We start from the raw sequence: 22093 nt of genomic DNA on the forward strand, positions 1-22093 counted from the left end.
ACCGGGTAGCTATAGGCCCATTTCTTTACTTAACTCGGACATAAAGATATTTAGTAAAATTATAGCAAACCGCATAAACACGGTATTGAATGACATAATACATACCGATCAGGTAGGCTTTACGCCTCGTCGTGAAGCACGAGACAATACAATACGGGCTTTATTGCTATCTTCATATGCGAAAGTACATGATATACCAGCGGTGATAATGACAACGGATGCAGAAAAAGCGTTCGATAGGACAAATTGGCTTTTTCTTAAAAAAACACTAGAGATATTTGGTTTCGGACCCAAAATGACTGAGAGAGTTGGTAGTCTTTATACATGCCCTGGCGCCAGAGTCAGAGTGAATAGCATGCTCTCAGATCCATTTCCCATTCAAAACGGCACACGGCAAGGGTGCCCCCTTTCGCCTATCTTGTTTATACTAACAATGGAAGTATTTGCAGCCCACATACGCATTAACAAAGACATAAAAGACATCACAATAGGACCCAATGAATTTAAAATCGCAATGTATGCGGATGATGTCCTTTTTTCAGTAACTTCTCCTAGTAGCACCATATCAGCAATACTTAGTGAGATTGAAAGATTTGGAACTTACTCACACTTTTTAGTAAACCAAACCAAGTCAGAGGTTCTAAACATTTCACTTAGCCCACCAGCATTTCGTAAACTTTCACGAATATGCCCTTTACGCTTACAGTCAGTCAGTCAAATACTTGGGTATTCATCTCACCCCCAACCCCCTCACTCTCTTTAAGAAAAATTACGAGTCCTTACTTAACTCTATATCAAGAGACCTTAACACTTGGGCAACCAAAACGCTTACGTGGTGGGGTAGGATACACTCCATTAAAATGACAACATTACCCAAGATCTTATACTTACTGCAAGCCCTACCAATACACCTTCCCACCTGGTTCTTAGTTCGGGTACAAGGACAGATAAACAACTATGTCTGGGGCAAGATCAGACCCAGGGTCAATAGACACACTTTGTATAGGTCCACGATCACAGGTGGAGTGGGACTGCCCAAACTAGAGGAATACTATCACGCGGTAACTCTCCAGAGGGTACTAGACTGGCATGGATCAACATCACATAAAGCGTGGGTGTCAATTGACTCCCATATACTACAGGTCCCTTTCGTGAGGGCATTATGTTGGGTCCCCCCAGACCTAAGACCAAAACAATGTGGACACCTAGACTTACACAAACATTTCTTCAAAGAATGGGAGAGAATAAAAACCCTGTACCCTCACATCTCTTCTATTAGATCCCCATTGTTCCCAATAGCCCTTAACACAGAAATGACGGGGGTTTTTGATAGGGGATTTAGGAGTTGCAGAGAATGGGGATATACAATCCCACTAAGCAGATTCTTGGAGGGTGGGAAATTAATGGACAGACACAAATTAAAGATTATAGCAGACGGACGGTACGCACAATGGCTCAAATATGCACAGCTTCAGCATTTCCTACAGACAACTCCCCATAGGCAGGAGTTCCTCCGCTCACTGACCCCTTTTGAAAAACTATGTGACAGGGAGACAGCGATTCCGGGCTCCTTATCCCTGTCTCGCAGTCTTCTACTAGAATCTCAAAACAACACATTACCAAACTTCACAATCAGATGTGAACATGACTTTCACATGGATATTGATAGGGAATCCTGGCACATCATATTCCAAAGAACGAAAAAATCATCTTCCTCCCCACAAATACTTGAAATGAATTATAAGCTTTTATCTCGCTGGTACCTAACCCCGACTAGACTGAGCACCATATACCCTGACTCTTCACGTATGTGCTGGAGGGGATGTGGCGAACAGGGAAGTTTGTTACATATGTGGTGGGATTGTCCCATAATAGTAAGACTGTGGGGGGAGGTGGAGGCGGACTTTCAGAGACTAGTGGGAGACGGGTTCCGACTAACAGCTAGAATAGCATTACTAAACGACACTACTCACATCACATGCAAGTTGAGATCCCTCATAATTCAAATAGGACTGAATGGAGCCCGATCCTTAATTGCTAAAGCTTGGAAGACACCACTTTCCCCAACTAAAGAGATGTGGTTAGAAAGAACTACTAAACTCATACGTTTAGAGGAATACGGGTTCTTAAAGAGGGGTAAGCTCCCATTTTTCTTAGATGCCAAATTCCTATGGGAAGACATACATCCACCATCTCAATATGCAGCACAATAATAAGATTCACACAAGTAAAGAAATCACCGGATGGAGGACTGGCCTGTTTCTCCCCCTCCTCCCGGCTCAGGGACTAGGAATAACCCAGCGGAGGTACACCGAGAACGGGTAAGTTAGTAAAGCAGGAGATATAAGATAAGATAGATGTCTTTCATGATTTTGAGTAATGTAGCATTGACGTGTAATATTTACTACTTATGGAACACTGAGTTAGTTAAGAAAGTAATAGTTAAGTTGGTTATGTATTATTGTCGAAACAGTTGATTTGGATATAATGTCCTACTAATATGATGTACAACGACTTTATGACACCTTATGTAAAATGAAAATATAACAAATAAAAAAAATAAAATAAAAAAAAAAAACATTTCCTATAAAGCATCTATAGAAAAAAAAAAAAACTTAGGCCTAAAGTCATTTTCAATGCTCATCTATGCACGTGTACAGCATGATACCAAACAAGCTATAGTTATATGTCATGTACACATGCACCAAAGTAACATCAATTTTTAATAATGCGCATGCACATAATTACAGCAAAATAACTGTACACAAATTTCTCTAAAAAAAACTGCTCAAATTCACTTGCTTTTTCTTTTTTCAACACAAATGCCAGACAGGACCATATTGCTGTATGCACTCTAGGTCTCATAGCACCACTCAGAACACCAAAACCTCTATTGGTCTCAAAAATATTGAATTATCAGGGTTTGTAGAGATTAACGGATCAACATAAATGAACTAATATTTAACATCTTAAAATAAGAATCTACAATGAGCTGCATTTTAATGTAAATTATTGTTAGCTGTGTTTAGAGGCACCTTATTTATTATCGGCACAATTTGAGCATGTGTAGGTTACTAAAATGAAATGAACAAAAGAATTAAAGGTAAGGTAAAGTTGAGCACACTACTTAACACTATGTTTACTATTTTTAAAAAATAACATAAGTTTCATTCATCATTCGAGTAATATTTCACATAATTACATATTTTTCTAACGTTGAACTATTGTTCCGACACCAATCTTTCGTCCACCCAACATTTTGGGAACTTTGATCGACAGTTGCTACCGATATTATAGACCAATCCGCTGTTTCCCCTTCAGGGGTTTAGCCCATCCATTCCGACGTCACTCGATGACTGAGCGCATGCGTCGGACTAAACTCAACCTACTTCCACCCGTGCTCGTTTGTGAGTCGCGCATGCTCAGTGTAAGTTCTGTAGAGATTGCTTTATTATCTTTCTGCCTGCGATCGACGGAACTCTTAGGCACAATGAATCAATTGTTACAATCTCAACAATGTATCTGGCAGTGGGGGAAGTGGCACATGCGCATAAGATCTATAGAGTCTGTGAACGCGCATTGAGCTGACGTAAGCAGAGGGGTGAGACCGCTCGCTGAAATAACATATAGAAACACGGAAGTGGCATGGGGGAGGAGAATTGAATACAATGTTAGGAATGATAAACTTTGGATTTCAGGTAAACAACATAATATAACAAAAAACAAAAGTTAGCGACTAGCTTATGGTTAATTAGTACTTTGATTATATGGATTCAATAGCCCTAAACTTTACCTTACCTTTAAGTACACTGTAAAGTCTTAATATAGTCTTGCTTTCCAAAGAGCATGTATTTATACAAGAGTAAAAATTACACAGAAGATAAACTATCAAAAGTCTATTTGTCACTGGAGTTGACAGGCAAACAATGCACTGTCTTACAGTATCGTATCCCCTCTGCTGAGGAAAACTATGTAGCAAGATTCAGCTTGAGAAGCCTGCAGTGTGCACTCCAGGTTCTCAGAACAAATTGTTATAGTTATATTACAGGAAAAAGAAGTAAAACAAAATAATGAAAGTATATTACAGAGAGTTTTCTGGGGGGGTTTTAACTACACAAACACCTAATATTAAAACATATTTATGACTGCAAACTCAAATATTTTTTTTTTTCTTTGAATATTTGTATTCGTTTTTCGAATAATCAAGAAATACAACAACTGTACGAACAACTCGTACAACAAGTTCAAATATACTGGAATATAGAAGACAGACAATACTATCTTGACGATAAAACTTATACAGGAAAGTTGCCATTGTCTCATTGAGGAATGAGGCAATACTGGGTGGAGGCAAGGGGGGGGGGGAGGGTGAGCAGGGGGTGGGACATTAGTCAAAACCGGGCGTATCGGGGGTGGGACAGGAAGCTCTACCTATAAATCAAGGGACATTTTATCCTAAGTCTCAAAGCTAGGGAGCCAAGATGTGTCAAACCTACTCTTCCAGTCGGACCAAATTAGTTAAAAAAAATCAGATCTACCTGAAGTATAATAAATGTTTTTCTCCATGGAGTATATGTATGCCATTGTTATTACAATGTCCGACCAAGCTGGGGGGAGAGATTTTTTCCAAGATCTTGCTATGTTAAGTTTAACCGCGGAAAATAGGTAAATACTTAGGGTACCATAGTGTTTGGGTAGTTTACATGTGCCTAGGTGAAATAAGGCCGTCTCGGGAGTTCTGGGGAGGCTTATACCTATATTAGCAAGCGCTGAGAAGCATTTATTCCAAATGGCCCTGAGCTTAGGGCAGCTCCACCAAATGTGAGTCATGTCACCTGTATAACTCAAATATTTTTTATCAGACATATGACATAGCAGTAATTGGATATCTAAGTCTATTTGTAAAGGGACAGTCAAGTCTAAAATAAACTTTCATGATTCAAATAGGGCATGTAATTTTAAACAACTTTCCAATTTACTTTTACCACCAATTTTGCTTTGTTCTCTTAGTTGAAAGCTAAACCTAGGTAGGCTCATATGCTAAATTCTTAGACCTTGAAGGCCGCCTCTAATCTGAATGCATTTTGACAGTTGTTCACCACTAGAGGGCGTTAGTTCATGTGTTTCATATAGATAATATTGAGCCCATGCATGTGAAGTTACCTAGGAGTGAGCACTGATTGGCTAAAATGCAAGTCTGTCAAAAGAACTGAAATAAGGGGACAGTTTGCAGAGGCTTAGATACAAAGAAATCACAGAGGTAAAAAGTATATTATTTTAAATGTGTTAGTTATGCAAAACTGTGGAATGGGTAATAAAGGGATTATCTATCTTTTTAAAACAACAAAAATTCTGATGTTGACTGTCCCTTTAATAAAAAGGGTTGAGTTAAAACTTTAAATAAATACTGAACCTAGCAGATAACGAATGCTTGTGCACAAACAATACTCAAGTATTGTTAACTAGCTAATGAGAACAACTCCCACACAACAATAACGAAAAATAAAATCAGCCCAAGTACAATTCTCCAGGCAGAAAGATCAATTTTTCTAACAAAAAATATTATTTTACCATCCCTTTAACAGGGATAGTAAAGTCCAAATTAAACTTTCATGATTCAGATAGAGCATGTCATTTTAAACAACTTTATAATTTAATCATCAAATTTGCTTTGTTCTCTTGTTATTCTTAGTTGAAAGCTAAAGCTAGGTAGGCTCATATGTTAATTTCTAAGTCCTTGAAGGCCGCCTCTCATCTGAATGCATTTGACAGTTTTTCACAACTAGAGGGCGTTAGATCGTGTGTTTCATATAGATAAATAACTTCACGTGCGTGAGCACAGTGTTAAGAGTCAGCACTAATTGCCTGAAATGCAAGTCTGTCAAAAGATCTTAGATAAGGAGGCAGTCTGCAGAAGCTTAGATACAAGGTAATCACAGAGGTAAAAAGAATATTTTTTATAACTGTGTTAGTCATGTAAACCTGGGAAGTGGTAAATAAAGGGATTATCTATCTTTTTAAACAATAACATTGTTGATGTTTACTATCCCTTTAAAAGGTATATGAAACCCAAACTGTTTATTTTGTGATTCAGATAGAGCATGCAATTGCTAAATGTAACCACCAATCAGCAAGCGCTACCCAGGTGCTGAAACAAAAAATGGGCCTAATCCTAAGATTACATTCCTGCTTATTCAAATAAAGATACTAAGAGAACAAAGAAAATTTGATAATAGGAGTAAATTATAAAGTGGCTTCAAATCATGAAAGATTTTTTTGTATATGTTAATAGTATACTTAATTATTCCAAAGGTTTTATAATAGTGATCAGCTGCACTGTTTACTTTAAAACCCAACTTTTCCATTAAAAGACATAGCTGCCTGCAACTGTCCCTTATCCACACAACCAGAGCTGCTTATTACAGCAAGGCAGTAAAAATCCTTGATCCACATTGTATGTATTAAAAAACAAACAGGAACAAAAAAAATATGTAGAAACTAGTCGCTGCATCAGTAAACGGTCATTTTAAAATGCATTACTGCCTTCTCTGTGATGCCATATTTTCTTCATTGCCAGAGATTACAAGAAAAGAAAAAAAAATTATTTCACTGCTTAACCTAAGATTGTAATTGATGATTCTTTTATGTCTCAAGCTTGTAATAATGGATTTAGTGGTGCTCCTTTTCCTTCTCCATTAAACAAGTAGGACAAGAGCCTCAAGCACATTACAAAAATGTTAATTGCTTTAAAATGCCCTCATTAGGAGTTATAAGGACGAATGTCACAGCAAACACTACATTCAACTTTTAAAAGCTAACACAAGCAGAGTTTCCTTGTTATGGATAAGGGTCAAAGGGCATTTTATGGACTGTATTTTTAAGTGTTTGCTATTTCTTTCTACATGAACATGCAAATAAAACACTTGAGTGTATCTATATGATTTTCAGGAGAATACTTACTTGTATTACAAGCAGAATTCTAGCTGCTCCAGTCAACTAGTTTGTGACCAGCTGCTTACTTAAAAGGGACAGTCTACACCAAAATTGTTATTGTTTATAAAGATAGATCACACCTTTACTACCCATTCCCCAGCTTTGCACAACCAACATTGTTATATTAATATACTTTATAACATTTAAACTTTTACATCTCTGCCTGTTTCAAAGCCACTACAGACATCCTCTTATCACATGCTTTTTATTTACTTTTCCCAACAAAAGACTGCTGTTCCATTTGAGCCATATATGACTTGGCACTTAAGTTTGTACAGTGTGTGTCTGAGTCAGACGACAGATCACTTTCATTTGCAGAGTAGGTAGGACTTACTTAGTAAATGTTTTTTTTATTTATTTGTGCAATTTCAGATTGTAACTTCAGTGTGGTAGTTGTATGGTAGCAATATGCAGCAGTGTAGTTATGATTATTTGACAATCCTGTAGAAATTCTATATTTAAAACCATGCAGAAATGTTTCCTCCTCATTACACAAATGGTAGGTGCCCTTTTGGCAGATATTATATTTTTTTTATTTCATATATATATATTCCAGTTTACTGTCACTTTATGCAAGGACTTTCCAGATGCCAGGAGACATTTTATCTAAGATTTTTACATCTGCATAAAATGTTATACTCTCATGCTAAGATTGCTCAGTGTTTGAAAAAAAGACAGGTTAACTTAACACTGTTCAGTTTACACTACAGCTGACTTAATTTTGAAATACATACAAACAAGCCTAAATCCTGCATTTAACCAGATCTAATGGTATGAGACTGAGTACTACAGCTTATGGTTCCACCAAGACCATATAGAGTACAACATTTTCAAAATCCATAAGTACAGCTGACAGATTTGAAGTGGTGCTCTTGGTTGGGGAAAATGGGGGGAAAAAACCCCAAACATATGTCAACCTTTAAAAAGTACTTTTCTTCATCTACCCATTCTGACAGATCAATAATGTCCAATTTTGAATTCACAGAAGTATTTTGGTTTGCACATTTACAAATATGATTCTTTTAAAAGTGATCTCTTAATCTCTGCTATTTTTTTTATCATGCATGTCACACACTGTTGATTTAGGGGATGGCAATGTGCAGAAATTGTACCTCCTGTGAGTGTTTCTGTTGGTGTCTGTGTTTATGTCTTTGTGCTTTTCTTGGTGTCTCTATGAGTGTGTATGTATTTTTTTTGTGGATCTCTCTGTGAGGGTTTGTGTGTCAGTCTTTGTGCATTTTTTGTGGATGTCTCTGTGAGTGTGTGTATGTATGTATGTATGTATGTCTTTGTGTGTTTTCTGTGGGTGTCTTTCTGTGAGTGTGTATGTCTTTGTGTGTTTTCTGAGGCTGTCTCTGTGGGTGCTCCTTGGGTGTATGTGCAAGTTTGTGTTTAAGTTTGTGTGTGTTCATTATCTGTTCCTTTTTAGGACATTTTGACCTTACTACTGATTATTCACATCTTTCTACAGACTTTGAGACTAATGAGACCTTTCCGGAAGTCACCAATCCACCACTTAACACTTAAATTATTGTTTAGGCAGTTCAGGGCCCTTCCTTTCAGCCACTGCATGCTGTTGTCATCATATAGTTGGCATCCTCCTTGGCAAAAATATAATCAGAACTCCATATTATATTATATTATATTATATCCATAAATAAGGCTCAGTCACACTAAGTATGACACTTGAACACAAGCAAAACATTTATGAAATTCCAACCTGTCCACATGCAAGTGGATCCCCTGCATTATAAAGTAATGTAATTGCATTTCATAAAGCATTATTTCACTGAGAAGATGGTATGCTTAAAAAAAATCTCCAGGAAACCACCAATTGTAATATTTCCCAAAATTGTAAATACATAGTGTCAGATTACAAGTCGAGTGTTAACTCCGCTAAAAGTAAGCTTTTTGCACGTGTTGGGTAGCGCTCGTATTACAAGTTGAAAGTAAATTGTTTTTGCTTGTGCGCTAGCCGGACTCTTGTAAAAAGCTGAACTTACAATATCCCGTGTAATAACCTATTCCTCCATAGAAGTCAATAGAGCAAAAAAAGTGGAAAAACCTAACACCCTACTTGGTCGCAAACCCGATCACATATTCTCAAGTGCGCTTACAAAACATAAAAAACATAATTTATGTAAGAACTTACCTGATAAATTAATTTCTTAGTGGCAAGAGTCTATGAGCTAGCGACGTATGGGATATACATTTCTACCAGAAGGGGGCAAAGTTTCCCAAACCTCAAATGCCTATAAATACACCTCCCAATTCACTCATATCTCAGTTTAATGTATAGCCAAATTAGTGAGGTGTAAAAAACATAAAAAAAAAAAAAAAAAAAAAAAAAAAAGGGAACAGGATAAAGTTCTTTATATATAAAAAAAATCATAACCACAAAAAATATTAGGTGGGTCTTATGGACTCTTGCCACTATAAAAGAAATTAATTTATCAGGTAAGTTCTAACATAAATTATGTTTTCTTTCACGTAAGTGGCAAGAGTCCATGAGCTAGTGACATATGGGATATAATACCCAAGATGTGGAAGTCCACGAGTCACGTTTTCTTAAAAATTAAAAAAAAAAAAAAAATCATAGGCACTAGAATCAAACTGAGACAGCTGCCTGAAGAACCTGTCTACCAAAGGCTGCTTCCAAAGAAGCAATACAACAAAATGGTAAAATTTTGTAAATATATGCAAAGAAGACCAAGTTGCTGCTTTGCAAATTTGATCAACTGAAGCTTCATTCTTAAAAGCCCAAGATGTGGCATCTAATCTAGTAGAATGAACTGTAATAAACTGAGACGCCGACTGCCCCGCCTCCAAATAGGCTTTGTAAATCAATCAACCAAGATGACAAGGAAATGGCAGATACTCTCTGACCTTTTCTGGAACCAGAAAAAGTAACAAATAGACTAGAAGTCTTTCTGAAATCTTTAGTAGCCTCAATATCATATTTTAAAGCTCTTACCACATCTAAAGAATGTAAAGACCTTTCAAGAGTATTCTTAGGATTAGGATGCAAGGAAGTAACAATAATTTCCGTATTGATGTTGTTAAAATTCACAACCTTTGGCAAAAAATTTAAACGAAGGCCGCAAAACAGCTTTATCTTGATAGAAAATCAGATAAGGAGACTCGCAAGAGAGAGCAGACAATTCAGAAACTTTTCTAGCAAAAGAGATAGCCAAAAGAAATAAAAAGCTTTCCAAGAAAGTAGTTTAATATTGAAAGAATGCATAAATAAGCTCAAAAGATGGAGCCTGCAAAATCTTTAAAACCAAATTGAGACTCCAAGGAGGAGAAATTGATAAAATAACAGGCTAGATACGAATCAAAGCTTGAACAAAACAGTGAATATCAGGAAGTTTAGCAATCTTTCTATGAAATAAGACAGAAAGAGCAGAGATTTGTCCTTTCAAAGTTTTTGAAGACAAACCTGCAGACAAACCATCCTGAAGAAACTGTAAAATCCCAGAAATTCTAAATGAATGCCAAGAATAATCATGAGTGGAACACCAAGAAATATAGGTTTTCCAAACTCTATGATAAATCTTACTTGAAACAGACTTAAGAGCCTGTATCATAGTGTTAATTACTGAGCCAGAGAAACGTCTATGACTAAGAACTAAGCGTTCAATTTTCAAGCCTTCAAATTTAGAGATTTGAGATCCTGATGGAAAAATGGGCCTTGAGACAGAAGGTCTGGTCTTATAGGAAGTGACAAAGGCTGACAACTGGACATTTGGACAAGGTCCGCATACCAGAACCTGTGAGGCCATGCTGGTGCTATCAGAAACACATAAGATTGTTCTATTATGATCTATGAGATCACTCCCAGAGGTGAAAAAAATGTAAGCAGGTTGGTAAAACCATGGAACTGCTAGAGCATTCATCATTTCCGCCTGAGGATTCCTGGACCTGGAGAGGTATCTGGGAAGTTTCTTGTTTAGACGAGAGGCCATCAGATCCATGTCTGGAGAACCCAACATCTGCACAATCGGATAGAATACATCTGGATGGGGAGACTACTCTCTGGATGTAGAATCTGACGGCTGAGATAATCCGCTTCCAAATTGTCTACACCTGGTATGACTCGCAGTGATTAAACAAGAATTGGATTCCGCCCAAGAAAGTATTAGAGATATTTATTTTATTGCTAGGGGACTGCGAGTCCCCCCTTGATGGTTGACATATGCCACTGTTGTGACATTGTCTGTTTGAAACCGAATATACGATTCTCTCTTTAATAGAGGCCAAGCCTGAAGAGCTCTCATAGCACGGAGTTCTAAGACATAGATTGCTAACCTCGCCTCTCGAGGATTCCAAACTCCTTGTGCTGTCAGAGACCCCCAAACAGCTCCCCAACCTAAGAAACGTGCATCTGTTGTGATCACAGTCCAGGTAGGACAAACAAAGGAGGCCCCTTAAACAATAAGGTGAAGGTATAACCACCAAGTCAGAGAGTTGGAATATAAGTATATCAGTTGTAATGACTGAATATAATCCCTGCACCATTGGTGCCACATGCAAAACTGTAGAGGTCTCATATGAAAACAAGAAAAAAGGATCGGGTCCGATGCTGCAATCATGAGACCTAAAACTTCCATGCACATAGAACTGAAGCAAATGATAAGAGACTGAAGGTTTAGACAAGATGAAACCAATCTCAAACGTCTCTTTTCTGTTAGGGATAGAGTCATGGACACTAAATCTATCTGGAAATGTATTGAGCTAGTACCAAGATATTGTCCAAATAAGAAAACACTGCAATATCCTGCTCTCTGATTACAGATAGAAGGGCACCTAAAACTATTAAGAATATGCTTGGTGCTGTTGCAAGGCCAAACAGAAGAGTGACAAATTGGTAATGCTTGTTTAGAAAAGAGAATCTCAGAAAACGATAGTGATCTGGATGAATCGGATTGTGAAGGTAAGCGTCCTGTAAGTCTATCGTGGACATGAAGTGACCTTGCTGAACAACAGGCAGAATAGACTTCACCGCCTGGAACAGGACCTTCTTCGCCGGTCTTCAGGACAGCTAAGGAGCACTTGGGGGTTAGACTTAGGTTTTTTTAAGGGGGGATCGGTGGGTTTTAGAGTAGGGGTGTGTGGGTGGTGGGTTGTAATGGGGGGGGTTGTTCTTTTTTTTTTACAAGCAAAAGGCCCTTTTAAGGGCTGGTAATAGAGCTGATTACTTTTGTAATTTAGTTTAGGGTAGGGAATTTTTATTATTTTGTGGGGCTATTTTATTTTAATAGGGAGCTTAGATTAGGTGTAATTAGCTTAACATTCTTGTAATCTTTTTTTATTTTTTGTAATTTAGTATTTGTTTTTGTAATATAGTTTAGTGTATTTAATTGTATTTTAGTTTAGATCATTTTAGTTTATTTAATTAATTTATTGATAGTGTAGAGTTAGGTGTAATGGTAACTTAGGTTAGGATTTATTTTACAGGTAATTTGATAATTATTTTAACTAGGTAGCTATTAAATAGTTATTAACTAATTAATAGCTATTGTACCTAGTTAAAATAAATACAAAGTTACCTGTAAAATAAATATAAACCCTAAAATAGCTACAATGTAATTATTAATTATATTGTAGCTATCTTAGGGTTTATTTTATAGGTAAGTATTTAGTTTTAAATAGGAATAATTTAGTTAATATTAATATTATTTAGATTTATTTCAATAATAATTAAGTTAGGGGGTGTTAGGGTTAGACTTAGGTTTAGGGGTTAATATATTTAAAATAGGTGGCGGCGGTGTAGGGGGCTCAGATTAGGGGTTAATATAGTTAATATAGGTGGCAGCGGGGTAGGGGGCTCAGATTAGGGGTTAATATAGGTTGCGGCGTTGTAGGGGGATTAGATTAGGGGGTACTACATATAATATAGGTGGCGGCGGTGTAGGGGGGTCAGATTAGGGGGTAATACATATAATATAGGAGGCGGTGGGGTCCGGGAGCGGTGGTTTAGGGGTTAATACATTTATTGTTAGGAGTGAGAGGGGGGATTGCGGATAGAGGGGTATACGTGTCGGGCTATTTTTGGGAGGCGTGTTAGACAGTAACGGCAGATTTAAGACTTTAGTTTGTTTTTTTTTAGGCGGTGGCAGTTTCTAAAGTGCCGTAAGTCACTGGCAACTCCAGAAATTTGTACTTACGCTTATTTTTGAACATCGCTAGTTTGTCCGACTTACGGCACTTTATCAACTGTCGGCGCCATATATGTTATAGCTCGCTGTGCGAGGTGAAACTACGGGTGGCGCAGTTTTCCACGCTTGCGCCGAAACCTGCGCCGTATATCGGATCACGCCTTAGTGAGGTGCAGGATAGATAAGTAATAAAATGATAAGTTTCCATTGTTCTCTATGCATTGAGCTTTAGTTTTCCAGACAAATATAAGATAAGGAAGCAAGTCTGTGTACACAAAGTGATAACACAGTGAGATATGATATTACCTGAAGCTCAAACCATTGTTATAGGCTGTGGTTTAAAAGCACAAAACCAGCTACTTCATATACACAAATAAACCTGAAATTGCAATTTCTCCTATATTTTATACTCTGTAGCTGGTATAACAAGTCATTGAAAATATAATATAAAAACTATTTTGCAGTGTACTGTCCCTTTAAATTCAAAGTTCTCACTGAGTGAACCTACTTAGGAATTTCCTTGTTTTAATGTTTGGGTGAAAACTTGAACTTTGCTTTTAGCATTTTTGCCACTAAATTCCTAGAGTTGAATATAAAGGTGGTCACAAGCTACTATAAGTAGGGAAGACTGCTTTAGTTTTCTCTTTTTCATTTCATTGACACCACATGTGCGTACCCAATGCACATACATGGGATCTGATTGCTAGGTAAACTCCATAAACAGTAAATCAGAGCTATTTGTACGGAGCCACAGCAGTTGTACAGATATCTGTCAGATTACTCTTTTACTTCATTTTAGGAGCAAGAGCAATGTGTCAACAAACAAGCTATCTACAAATATGTAAACAAACCTACAGATACTTGAAACACAAGGGGTGATGGTAAATAAAAGTACAATTTTTTTCTAAATGAAAATAAAGTTCAACAAACAAGTTTACAAATACCTGCCAACACTGTTACAGTAAAATTAAATAAAAAGAAAGACTGTCAGCAAGAAACCATGCACAAAGATAAAATAATTAGTCATCTATCAGCTAATTGAAGAAATATTTAAACCATTGAGTGATATCCTTAAAGGGCCATAATACCCAAATGTTTAAACACTTGAAAGTGATGCAGTATAGCTGTAAAAAGCCGACTAGAAAACATCACCTGAACATCTCTATGTAAAAAAGAAAGATATTTTACCTCAAAAATTCCTCAGTAGCCACATCCCATTGTAAAGGATTTCTAAGCAACAAATCAGTATGCCTGTCCCAGGACAGCCGAAGGGATGAGCCTTGTGCACTCTCATGTTATTTCCCTATTCAGTGTAAGGAAGTTTACAATGAAATCTCATGAGAGTTAAGTTAAATCTCATGATATCACAGTAAAAGAATTCATGACCTCAGCACTGCTGATGCTGATTGGCTGCTGTTCATTTCTTAATTTTTTATTTTTTTTTACCTGCAGCTGGGCTGCAGCTGAGTATAACTTTTTTACAAAGAATTTACTCTGCTGAGCTGAGGAAATTGTGAGGTAAAATATCTTCCTTTTTTACATAGAGATGCTCAGGTGATATTTTCCTGTCAGCTTTTTACAGTTATACTGCATCAGTTTCAAGTGATTTAGCATATGAGTATTATGTCCCTTTAAAGGCACATTGAACCCATTTTTTTCTTTCGTGAATGCAATTTTAAGCAACTTTATAATTTACTCCTATTATCAATTTTTCTTCGTTCTCTTGCTATCTTTATTTGAAAAAGAAGGCATCTAAGCTAAGGAGCCAGACAATTTTTGTTTCAGACCCTGGACAGCACTTTTTATTGGTGGGTGAATATATCCACCAATCCGCAACAAAAACCCAGGTTGTTCACCAAAAATGGGCCGGCATCTAAACTTACATTCTTGCTTTTCAAATAAAGATACCAAGAGAATGAATAAAATTTGATAATAGGAGTAAATTAGAAAGTTGCTTAAAATTGCATGCTCTACCTGAATCACAAAAGAAAAAAATTGGGTTCAGTTTCCTTTTAAAGATGACATTAAAAGAGTATGCACCAATAATTGTAAATGTCATTTGCATTTGGGGAGATACAATATCATGCCATAAAATCAGTGATATTTATGACATCATGTATGATGTAATAAAAACTATGGAGCACAGGATTTTGAATTTAAATTAAGTGTGAACTTAAATCAACACATTTTCAACTTTAAAGTGCCATTATAGTGGAAACATTGCATGTTCTAATATGTAATTTAAGCACTAACAGCCCCGAAAAGCTGTGTTTAACCCCTCCAAAGAGGCTAAACACATAATTAAAGGGACAGTCAAGTCCAAAAAAAACTTTCATGATTTAAATAGGGCATGCAATTTTAAACAACTTCCCAATTTACTTTTATAACCAATTTTGCTTCTCTTGGTATTCTTAGTTGAAAGCTAAAACTAGGAGGTTCATATGCTAATTTCTTAGACCTTGAAGACTGCCTCTAATCTGAATACATTTTGAGCACTAGAGGGCATTAGTTCACATGTTTCATATAGATAACATTGAGCTCATGCACGTAAAGTGACCTAGGACTGAGCACTGATTGGCTAAACTGCATGTCTGTCAAAAGAACTGAAATAAGGGGCAGTCAGCAGAAGCTTAGATACAAGATAATTACAGAGGTAAAAAGTATATTAATATAACTGTTGGTTGTGCAAAACTGGGGAATGGGTAATAAAGGGATTATCTTTCTTTTTAAACAACAAAAATTCTGGTGTTGACTGTCCCTTTAAAGTATTGCTTGAGAGAAGCAAAGAACTGCTGGTCCCAAGCAGATGCAGCAGCAGCTGCTAACACAATCAGCAGAGGTAGTCTCATGACTCAGCTGTGTGACTACCATTGTTGATTTGGTGACCAGCAGTGCTCTGCAGCTCCCAAGCAATACTTTAACTTTGTGTTTAAACTCTTTGCAGGGGTTAAACACACAGAAATGCAGGGTTGCTAGTTTTAAAGTGACATGCTCTCTTTTTAAGTTTGAACGGAACACTGATAAGCAACCAGCTTCCCAAATTCTCAAAGGAAATACACAGTAGAGTGAATTAAACACCAGAAGGTGAGCAGGGTGTCAGTTGAAGTAATTTTGAAGTTCATTTTACAACTAGATTCCAAGAAATAGATAGCAGCACCACCAATGTAATATATTTAGGATTTTATTTAAAGGGACATAATACTCATATGCTAAATCACTTGAAACTGATGCAGTATAACTGTAAAAAGCTGACAGGAAAATATCACCTGAGCATCTCTATGTAAAAAAGGAAGATATTTTACCTTACAATATCCTCAGCTCAGCAGAGTAAGTTCTGTGTAAAAAGTTATACTTCAGCTGCTGCCCAGCTGCTGCCCAGCTGCAAGTAAAAAAAAAAATTTAAAAAAAAAATGAAGAAATGAACTGCAGCCAATCAGCATCAACAGTGTTGAGGTCATGAACTCTTTTACTGTGATCTCATGAGATTTCACTTAACTCTCATGAGATTTCATAGTAAACTTCCTTAAACAGAATAGGGAAATAACATGAGCATGCACAAGGCTCAATCCCTTAGCTGTCCCGGGACAAAATTACTGAGTTGCTGCTTAGACGTCATTTACAATGGGATGTGGCTACTGAGGAATTTTGAGGTAAAATATCTTTCTTTTTTTACATAGAGATGTTCAGGTGATATTTTCTAGTCAGCTTTTTACAGCTATACTGCATCACTTTCAAGTGTTTAAACATTTGGGTATCATGGCCCTTTAAGCCAATATATCAAGAAATAGTGATAATTTCATTTTACAACTGAGACTGTCTTTGTACACCTCATTATTATAAAGATGATGGTCCATTCTTCTGGTGCCTGTTTGTAGTTCCACTTTGCTGACTATGTTGAAGTGTGCTACTTTATCTGAATTCCTGACCTTGCTTGTTGTGACTTTTCTGTTGTATTGCTTTATGCCTACTTGATTGCCTACCCACATGATCATGACTTAGACTATCTCTTTTTATTGTTTTGCCTAACTAATAATGTTTGATCATTGAATTACTTGGCTGTTCTAAACCACAATACAGCACCAGAAATGCTTATTGAAAAGCCAAAGTAGAGTACCTAAACGGTTTAAATTACTAAGCCACTGTACAGCACCAGTCATGCTTCACTGCCAAGCCACAGGAAAGTACCAACCCCGCTTCATAGCAAAGTAAAAGTACATTACATACTCTGATTTATTGTAAAGCCATATTAAAGCACCTACCCTGCTTCATAGTAAAACCACATTATAACACCTACTCTGCTTTGTAGCGAAGCCACAGTATGCCTACTCTGCTTTTGCTATGTTGTTAAACCAGAGTACAGCGACAACATTGCTTCATTGCAAAAGCATACCAGAACTCAGCTTTATTGCAAACTAAACATCTATAATTTGCATCTACACATATCCACAGCATCACTCATTCACTGCCTAAAGAATCAAGTCTAAAGCCATATCCAGAGTACTAGATGGAACTAACTCTATGGAACTAACCATGTCTCTAGCAGTATCACAAGCTAAGCATACAACTGATTGAAGCAGAAGATAAGTTAAAATTAACTGTATTCCTTTATATCATGTTTCTTTTTCCACTTTTATATCCTTTAAGATTTTACTTCTTGTACATATTGTTTATGGTCTGCAGGGTTATACATTTTACGAATGATCTTTCTCTTTGGCTTATAGTTGACTGTCCTAATAGTTAAGATGCCTTCCACTGGACTTGGTGATAATGTTTATAATCCCTTTCTCAAAGAAAACTAAAATGAAAATCTGTCATATTGCATCTCAATATAATTACATGGTGCACATAACTTATCAAATAAATGAATACTTCCTACAGGCCCACATGAGTTGCCTAAGTTATGTGTATAACACACATGAGGACCAGATGCTGTGGGGGTAGGAGGTGTGTCCCTATGTAGCAGGTGCCTGTCACAACTCTCCTCCCACTCTCACCTCCTCTTGCTCCTTTCTGAGGTGTAATAGGCCCCTCTTTTCTGGAACGGTTGCAATGGGATACTATCCGCCATCTTTCGCCTCTGAACGGGGTGACGTCACCGGCGAACCATCAGCTATGATCGCGGAAGACGCTCCGGAGGGCGATGTGACGTCACGATCAGCTGACCTGCCGGAATGTTGCAGGATGCACGTGGGGACGTAGCATGAGTGGGTGTGTGTATTATGGGGCGGTGCTGGGCGTGTCGCGTGACTGAGGTCCGTTCGGTACAAGCTGAGAGCGTTGGAAAAACTTACCGATACATGAGGCGTTACGTGGGCTTCTAAAAGCTCTCTACACACGTTGTTTCATAAAGCAGTTTTACAAAAAAAATATGCGCCTTTCTATTCTTTGTGTAGAATTTAGTATAGTGGTTGATTGTGTAAGGAGTCTAAGGACTGATGTAACTGGAGAGGGCTTTTGAAAATTTGTATATGTCAGTTTCATGCGTAAATAGGTAAAACGTTCAAATTGTGTGTCATAAATGGGCAGTTTTGCATTGTGAGAAATCTATTTTAGGCGTTTATTCATGAAAGCCAGAAACGATTTTTTTATATTGTCCATTAGTAAATTTACTTCATCACTGTATCATGTGCCAGTAAAAATTGATAATCTGGAGCTTTTATACAATATTTATATTCTGGGATCTATTGATTATTTTTCCTCATACTTTTCAAATGTTTTATGACTTTGGGACTAAAAACCAAGATATAGGAACTTGCACTAAATAATGTCACTTTTAAGCCAAATTTGTGATCTTTACAATACAATGATCTCTCACTTTTAAAGCCATGTACTGTACTTAAAGTATTTGAGCTGAAACCATTTTATATGTTGTGAGGATCAAAAATTGTATTTATGCCGATAGCTAATAATTGAATATGATTATTAAAGCGATTTAGGGACATTAAAGGGATAGAAACCCCACAATTTGTTCTTTCATGATTTAGATAGAGCATGCAGTTTTAAACTAATTTCTAATTTTACTTATATTATCTATTTTTCATTCTCTTGATATCTTTTGTTGAAAAGCAGGGACGTACGCTTCGGAGCCAGACCATTTTTAGAGCACATTATGGCAGTAGTTTTGCAAAGATGTTATCTATTTGCATGAGCCATAGATGGCAGCACTAATTTCATGTAGTGCTCCAGATGTGTACTTGGGTATCGCCTCTGCAAAAAGTACCATGGGAATGTGGCAAATTTGATAATAGAAGTAAATTGGATGTTTGTTTTTAAATTGTATGCGCTGTCTCCATCACAATAGAAAACGTTTTGAGTTTCATAGCACTTTTAACATTGTGTGACTAGCAGCTAATTTATAACTGGACTCAGCAGAGAAGTTATAGAACAGTGTTTTGTAATATTTTCAACTTTAAATGTGTTCCCAATAATCAATTTTTAACCATTGATGTGCATCAAATTGTTTACAAATAGTTAATGTACCTTTATTTTTATATTTGAAATGTGATTTTGCTATTTGCTTCTGCCACCTATACTGAACATGTATACTACAGTAATGGCTAGAGCAAAGCTATGGAAACAAGAGCCAGCAGAAGAAATCACACTCACTCTGGGAATGGGAGAGAGATGTTCTAAAACAGGGTTATCAAGCTCATTGTATCCGGAGGCCACCATCCAGGTTTGTTTACCCCCATGGGGGCCACTTGAACAGAGTTAGTACTCTGGTTATACTAAAAACTGGAATTGACATTTACCCAAGTAGTAGTGCATGGTAGAAGCTGTAGTCCACAGAAGACACACACAGTGTAAATTTACCTTGTTAATAGGAGCTGTAGTCTACAGTAGACATATACAGTGTAAATTTACCTTGTTAGTAGGAGCGGTAGTCTACAGTAGACACACACAGTGTAAATTTACCTTGTTAGTAGGAGCTCTAGTCTACAGTAGACATATACAGTGTATATTTATCTTGTTAGTAGGAGCTGTAGTCTACAGTAGACATATATACAGTGTAAATTTATCTTGTTAGTAGAAGCTGTAGTCTACAGTAGACATATACAGTGTATATGTATATTGTGATAGGAGCTGTAGTCTACAGTAGACCTATACAGTATATATTTATCCTGTTAATAGGAGCTGTAGTCTACAGTAGACACACACAGTGTAAATTTACCTTGTTAGTAGGAGCTCTAGTCTACAGTAGACATATACAGTGTATATGTATCTTGTGATAGGAGCTGAAGTCTACAGTAGACATATACAGTGTATATGTATCTTGTGATAGGAGCTGTAGTCTACAGTAGACCTATACAGTATATATTTATCTTGTTAGTAGGAGATGTAGTCTACAGTAGACACACACAGTGTATATTTATCTTGTGATAGGAGCTGTAGTCTACAGTAGACATATACAGTGTATATGTATCTTGTTAGTAAGAGCTGTAGTCTACAGTAGACACACACAGTATATATTTATCTTGTGATGGGAGCTGTAGTGTACAGTAGACACACACAGTGTATATTTATCTTGTGATAGAAGCTGTAGTCTACAGTAGACATATACAGTGTATATTTATCTTGTTAGTAGAAGCTGTAGTCTACAGTAGACATATACAGTGTATATTTATCTTGTTAGTAGAAGCTGTAGTCTACAGTAGACATATACAGTGTATATTTATCTTGTTAGTAGGAGCTGTAGTCTACAGTAGACATATACAGTGTATATTTATCTTGTTAGTAGGAGCTGTAGTCTACAGTAGACACACAGTGTATATTTATCTTGTTAGTAGGAGTTTTAGTCTACAGTAGACATATACAGTGTATATTTATCTTGTTAGTAGGACCTGTAGTCTACAGTAGACCTATACAGTGTATATTTATCTTGTGGTAGGAGCTGTAGCCCACAGTAGACACACACAGTGTATATGTATCTTGTGATAGGAGCTGTAGTCTACAGTAGACATATACAGTGTATATTTAGCTTGTTAGTGGGAGCTGTAGTCTACAGTAGACACACACAGTGTACATTTATCTTGTTAGTAGGAGCTGTAGTCTACAGTAGACATATACAGTGTATATTTATCTTGTGATAGCTGTAGTCTACATTAGAAATATACAGTGTATATTTATCTTGTTAGTAAGAGCTGTAGTCTACAGTAGACACACACAGTATATATTTATCTTGTGATAGGAGCTGTAGTCTACAGTAGACACACAGTGTATATTTATCTTGTTAGTAGGAGCTGTAGTCTACAGTAGACCTATACAGTGTGTATTTATCTTGTTAGTAGGAGCTGTAGTCTACAGTAGACACACACAGTGTATATTTATCTTGTTAGTAGGAGCTGTAGTCTACAGTAGACACACACAGTGTATATTTATCTTGTTAGTAGGAGCTGTAGTCTACAGTAGACACACACAGTTTATATTTATCTTCTTAGTAGGAGCTGTAGTCTACAGTAGACATATACAGTGTATATTTATCTTGTGATAGGAGCTGTAGTCTACAGTAGACATATACAGTGTATATTTATCTTGTTAGTAGGAGCTGTAGTCTACAGTAGACATATACAGTGTATATTTATCTTGTTAGTAGGAGCTGTAGTCTACAGTAGACATATACAGTGTATATTTATCTTGTTAGTAGGATCTGTAGTCTACAGTAGACATATACAGTGTATATTTATCTTGTTAGTAGAAGCTGTAGTCTACAGTAGACATATACAGTGTATATTTATCTTGTTAGTAGGAGCTGTAGTCTACAGTAGACATATACAGTGTATATTTATATTGTGATAGGAGCTGTAGTCTACAGTAGACATATACAGTGTATATGTATCTTGTTAGTAGGAGCTGTAGTCTACAGTAGACATATACAGTGTATATTTATCTTGTGATAGGAGCTGTAGTCTACAGTAGACATATACAGTGTATATTTATCT

General features: G+C 36.7%; 1 protein-coding gene across 2 annotated transcripts in view; it reads right to left on the reverse strand.

The window, feature by feature from the left end:
* The window catches only part of ATP9B (ATPase phospholipid transporting 9B (putative)), a 1400042-nt gene extending 1381779 nt beyond the window's left edge, over nt 1-18263 (reverse strand). For both annotated transcript variants that reach the window (XM_053714846.1, XM_053714845.1), the window contains exon 1: nt 18149-18263. In XM_053714846.1, coding sequence (XP_053570821.1) covers nt 18149-18222 — 74 coding nt within the window. In that variant the 5' untranslated portion in view covers nt 18223-18263. The remainder of the gene's footprint in view (nt 1-18148) is intronic.
* Nucleotides 18264-22093: the final 3830 nt, after the last annotated feature.

Source organism: Bombina bombina, chromosome 5 (assembly GCF_027579735.1).
Source record: "Bombina bombina isolate aBomBom1 chromosome 5, aBomBom1.pri, whole genome shotgun sequence".
In the NCBI taxonomy this organism is placed as follows: Eukaryota; Metazoa; Chordata; class Amphibia; order Anura; family Bombinatoridae; genus Bombina; species Bombina bombina.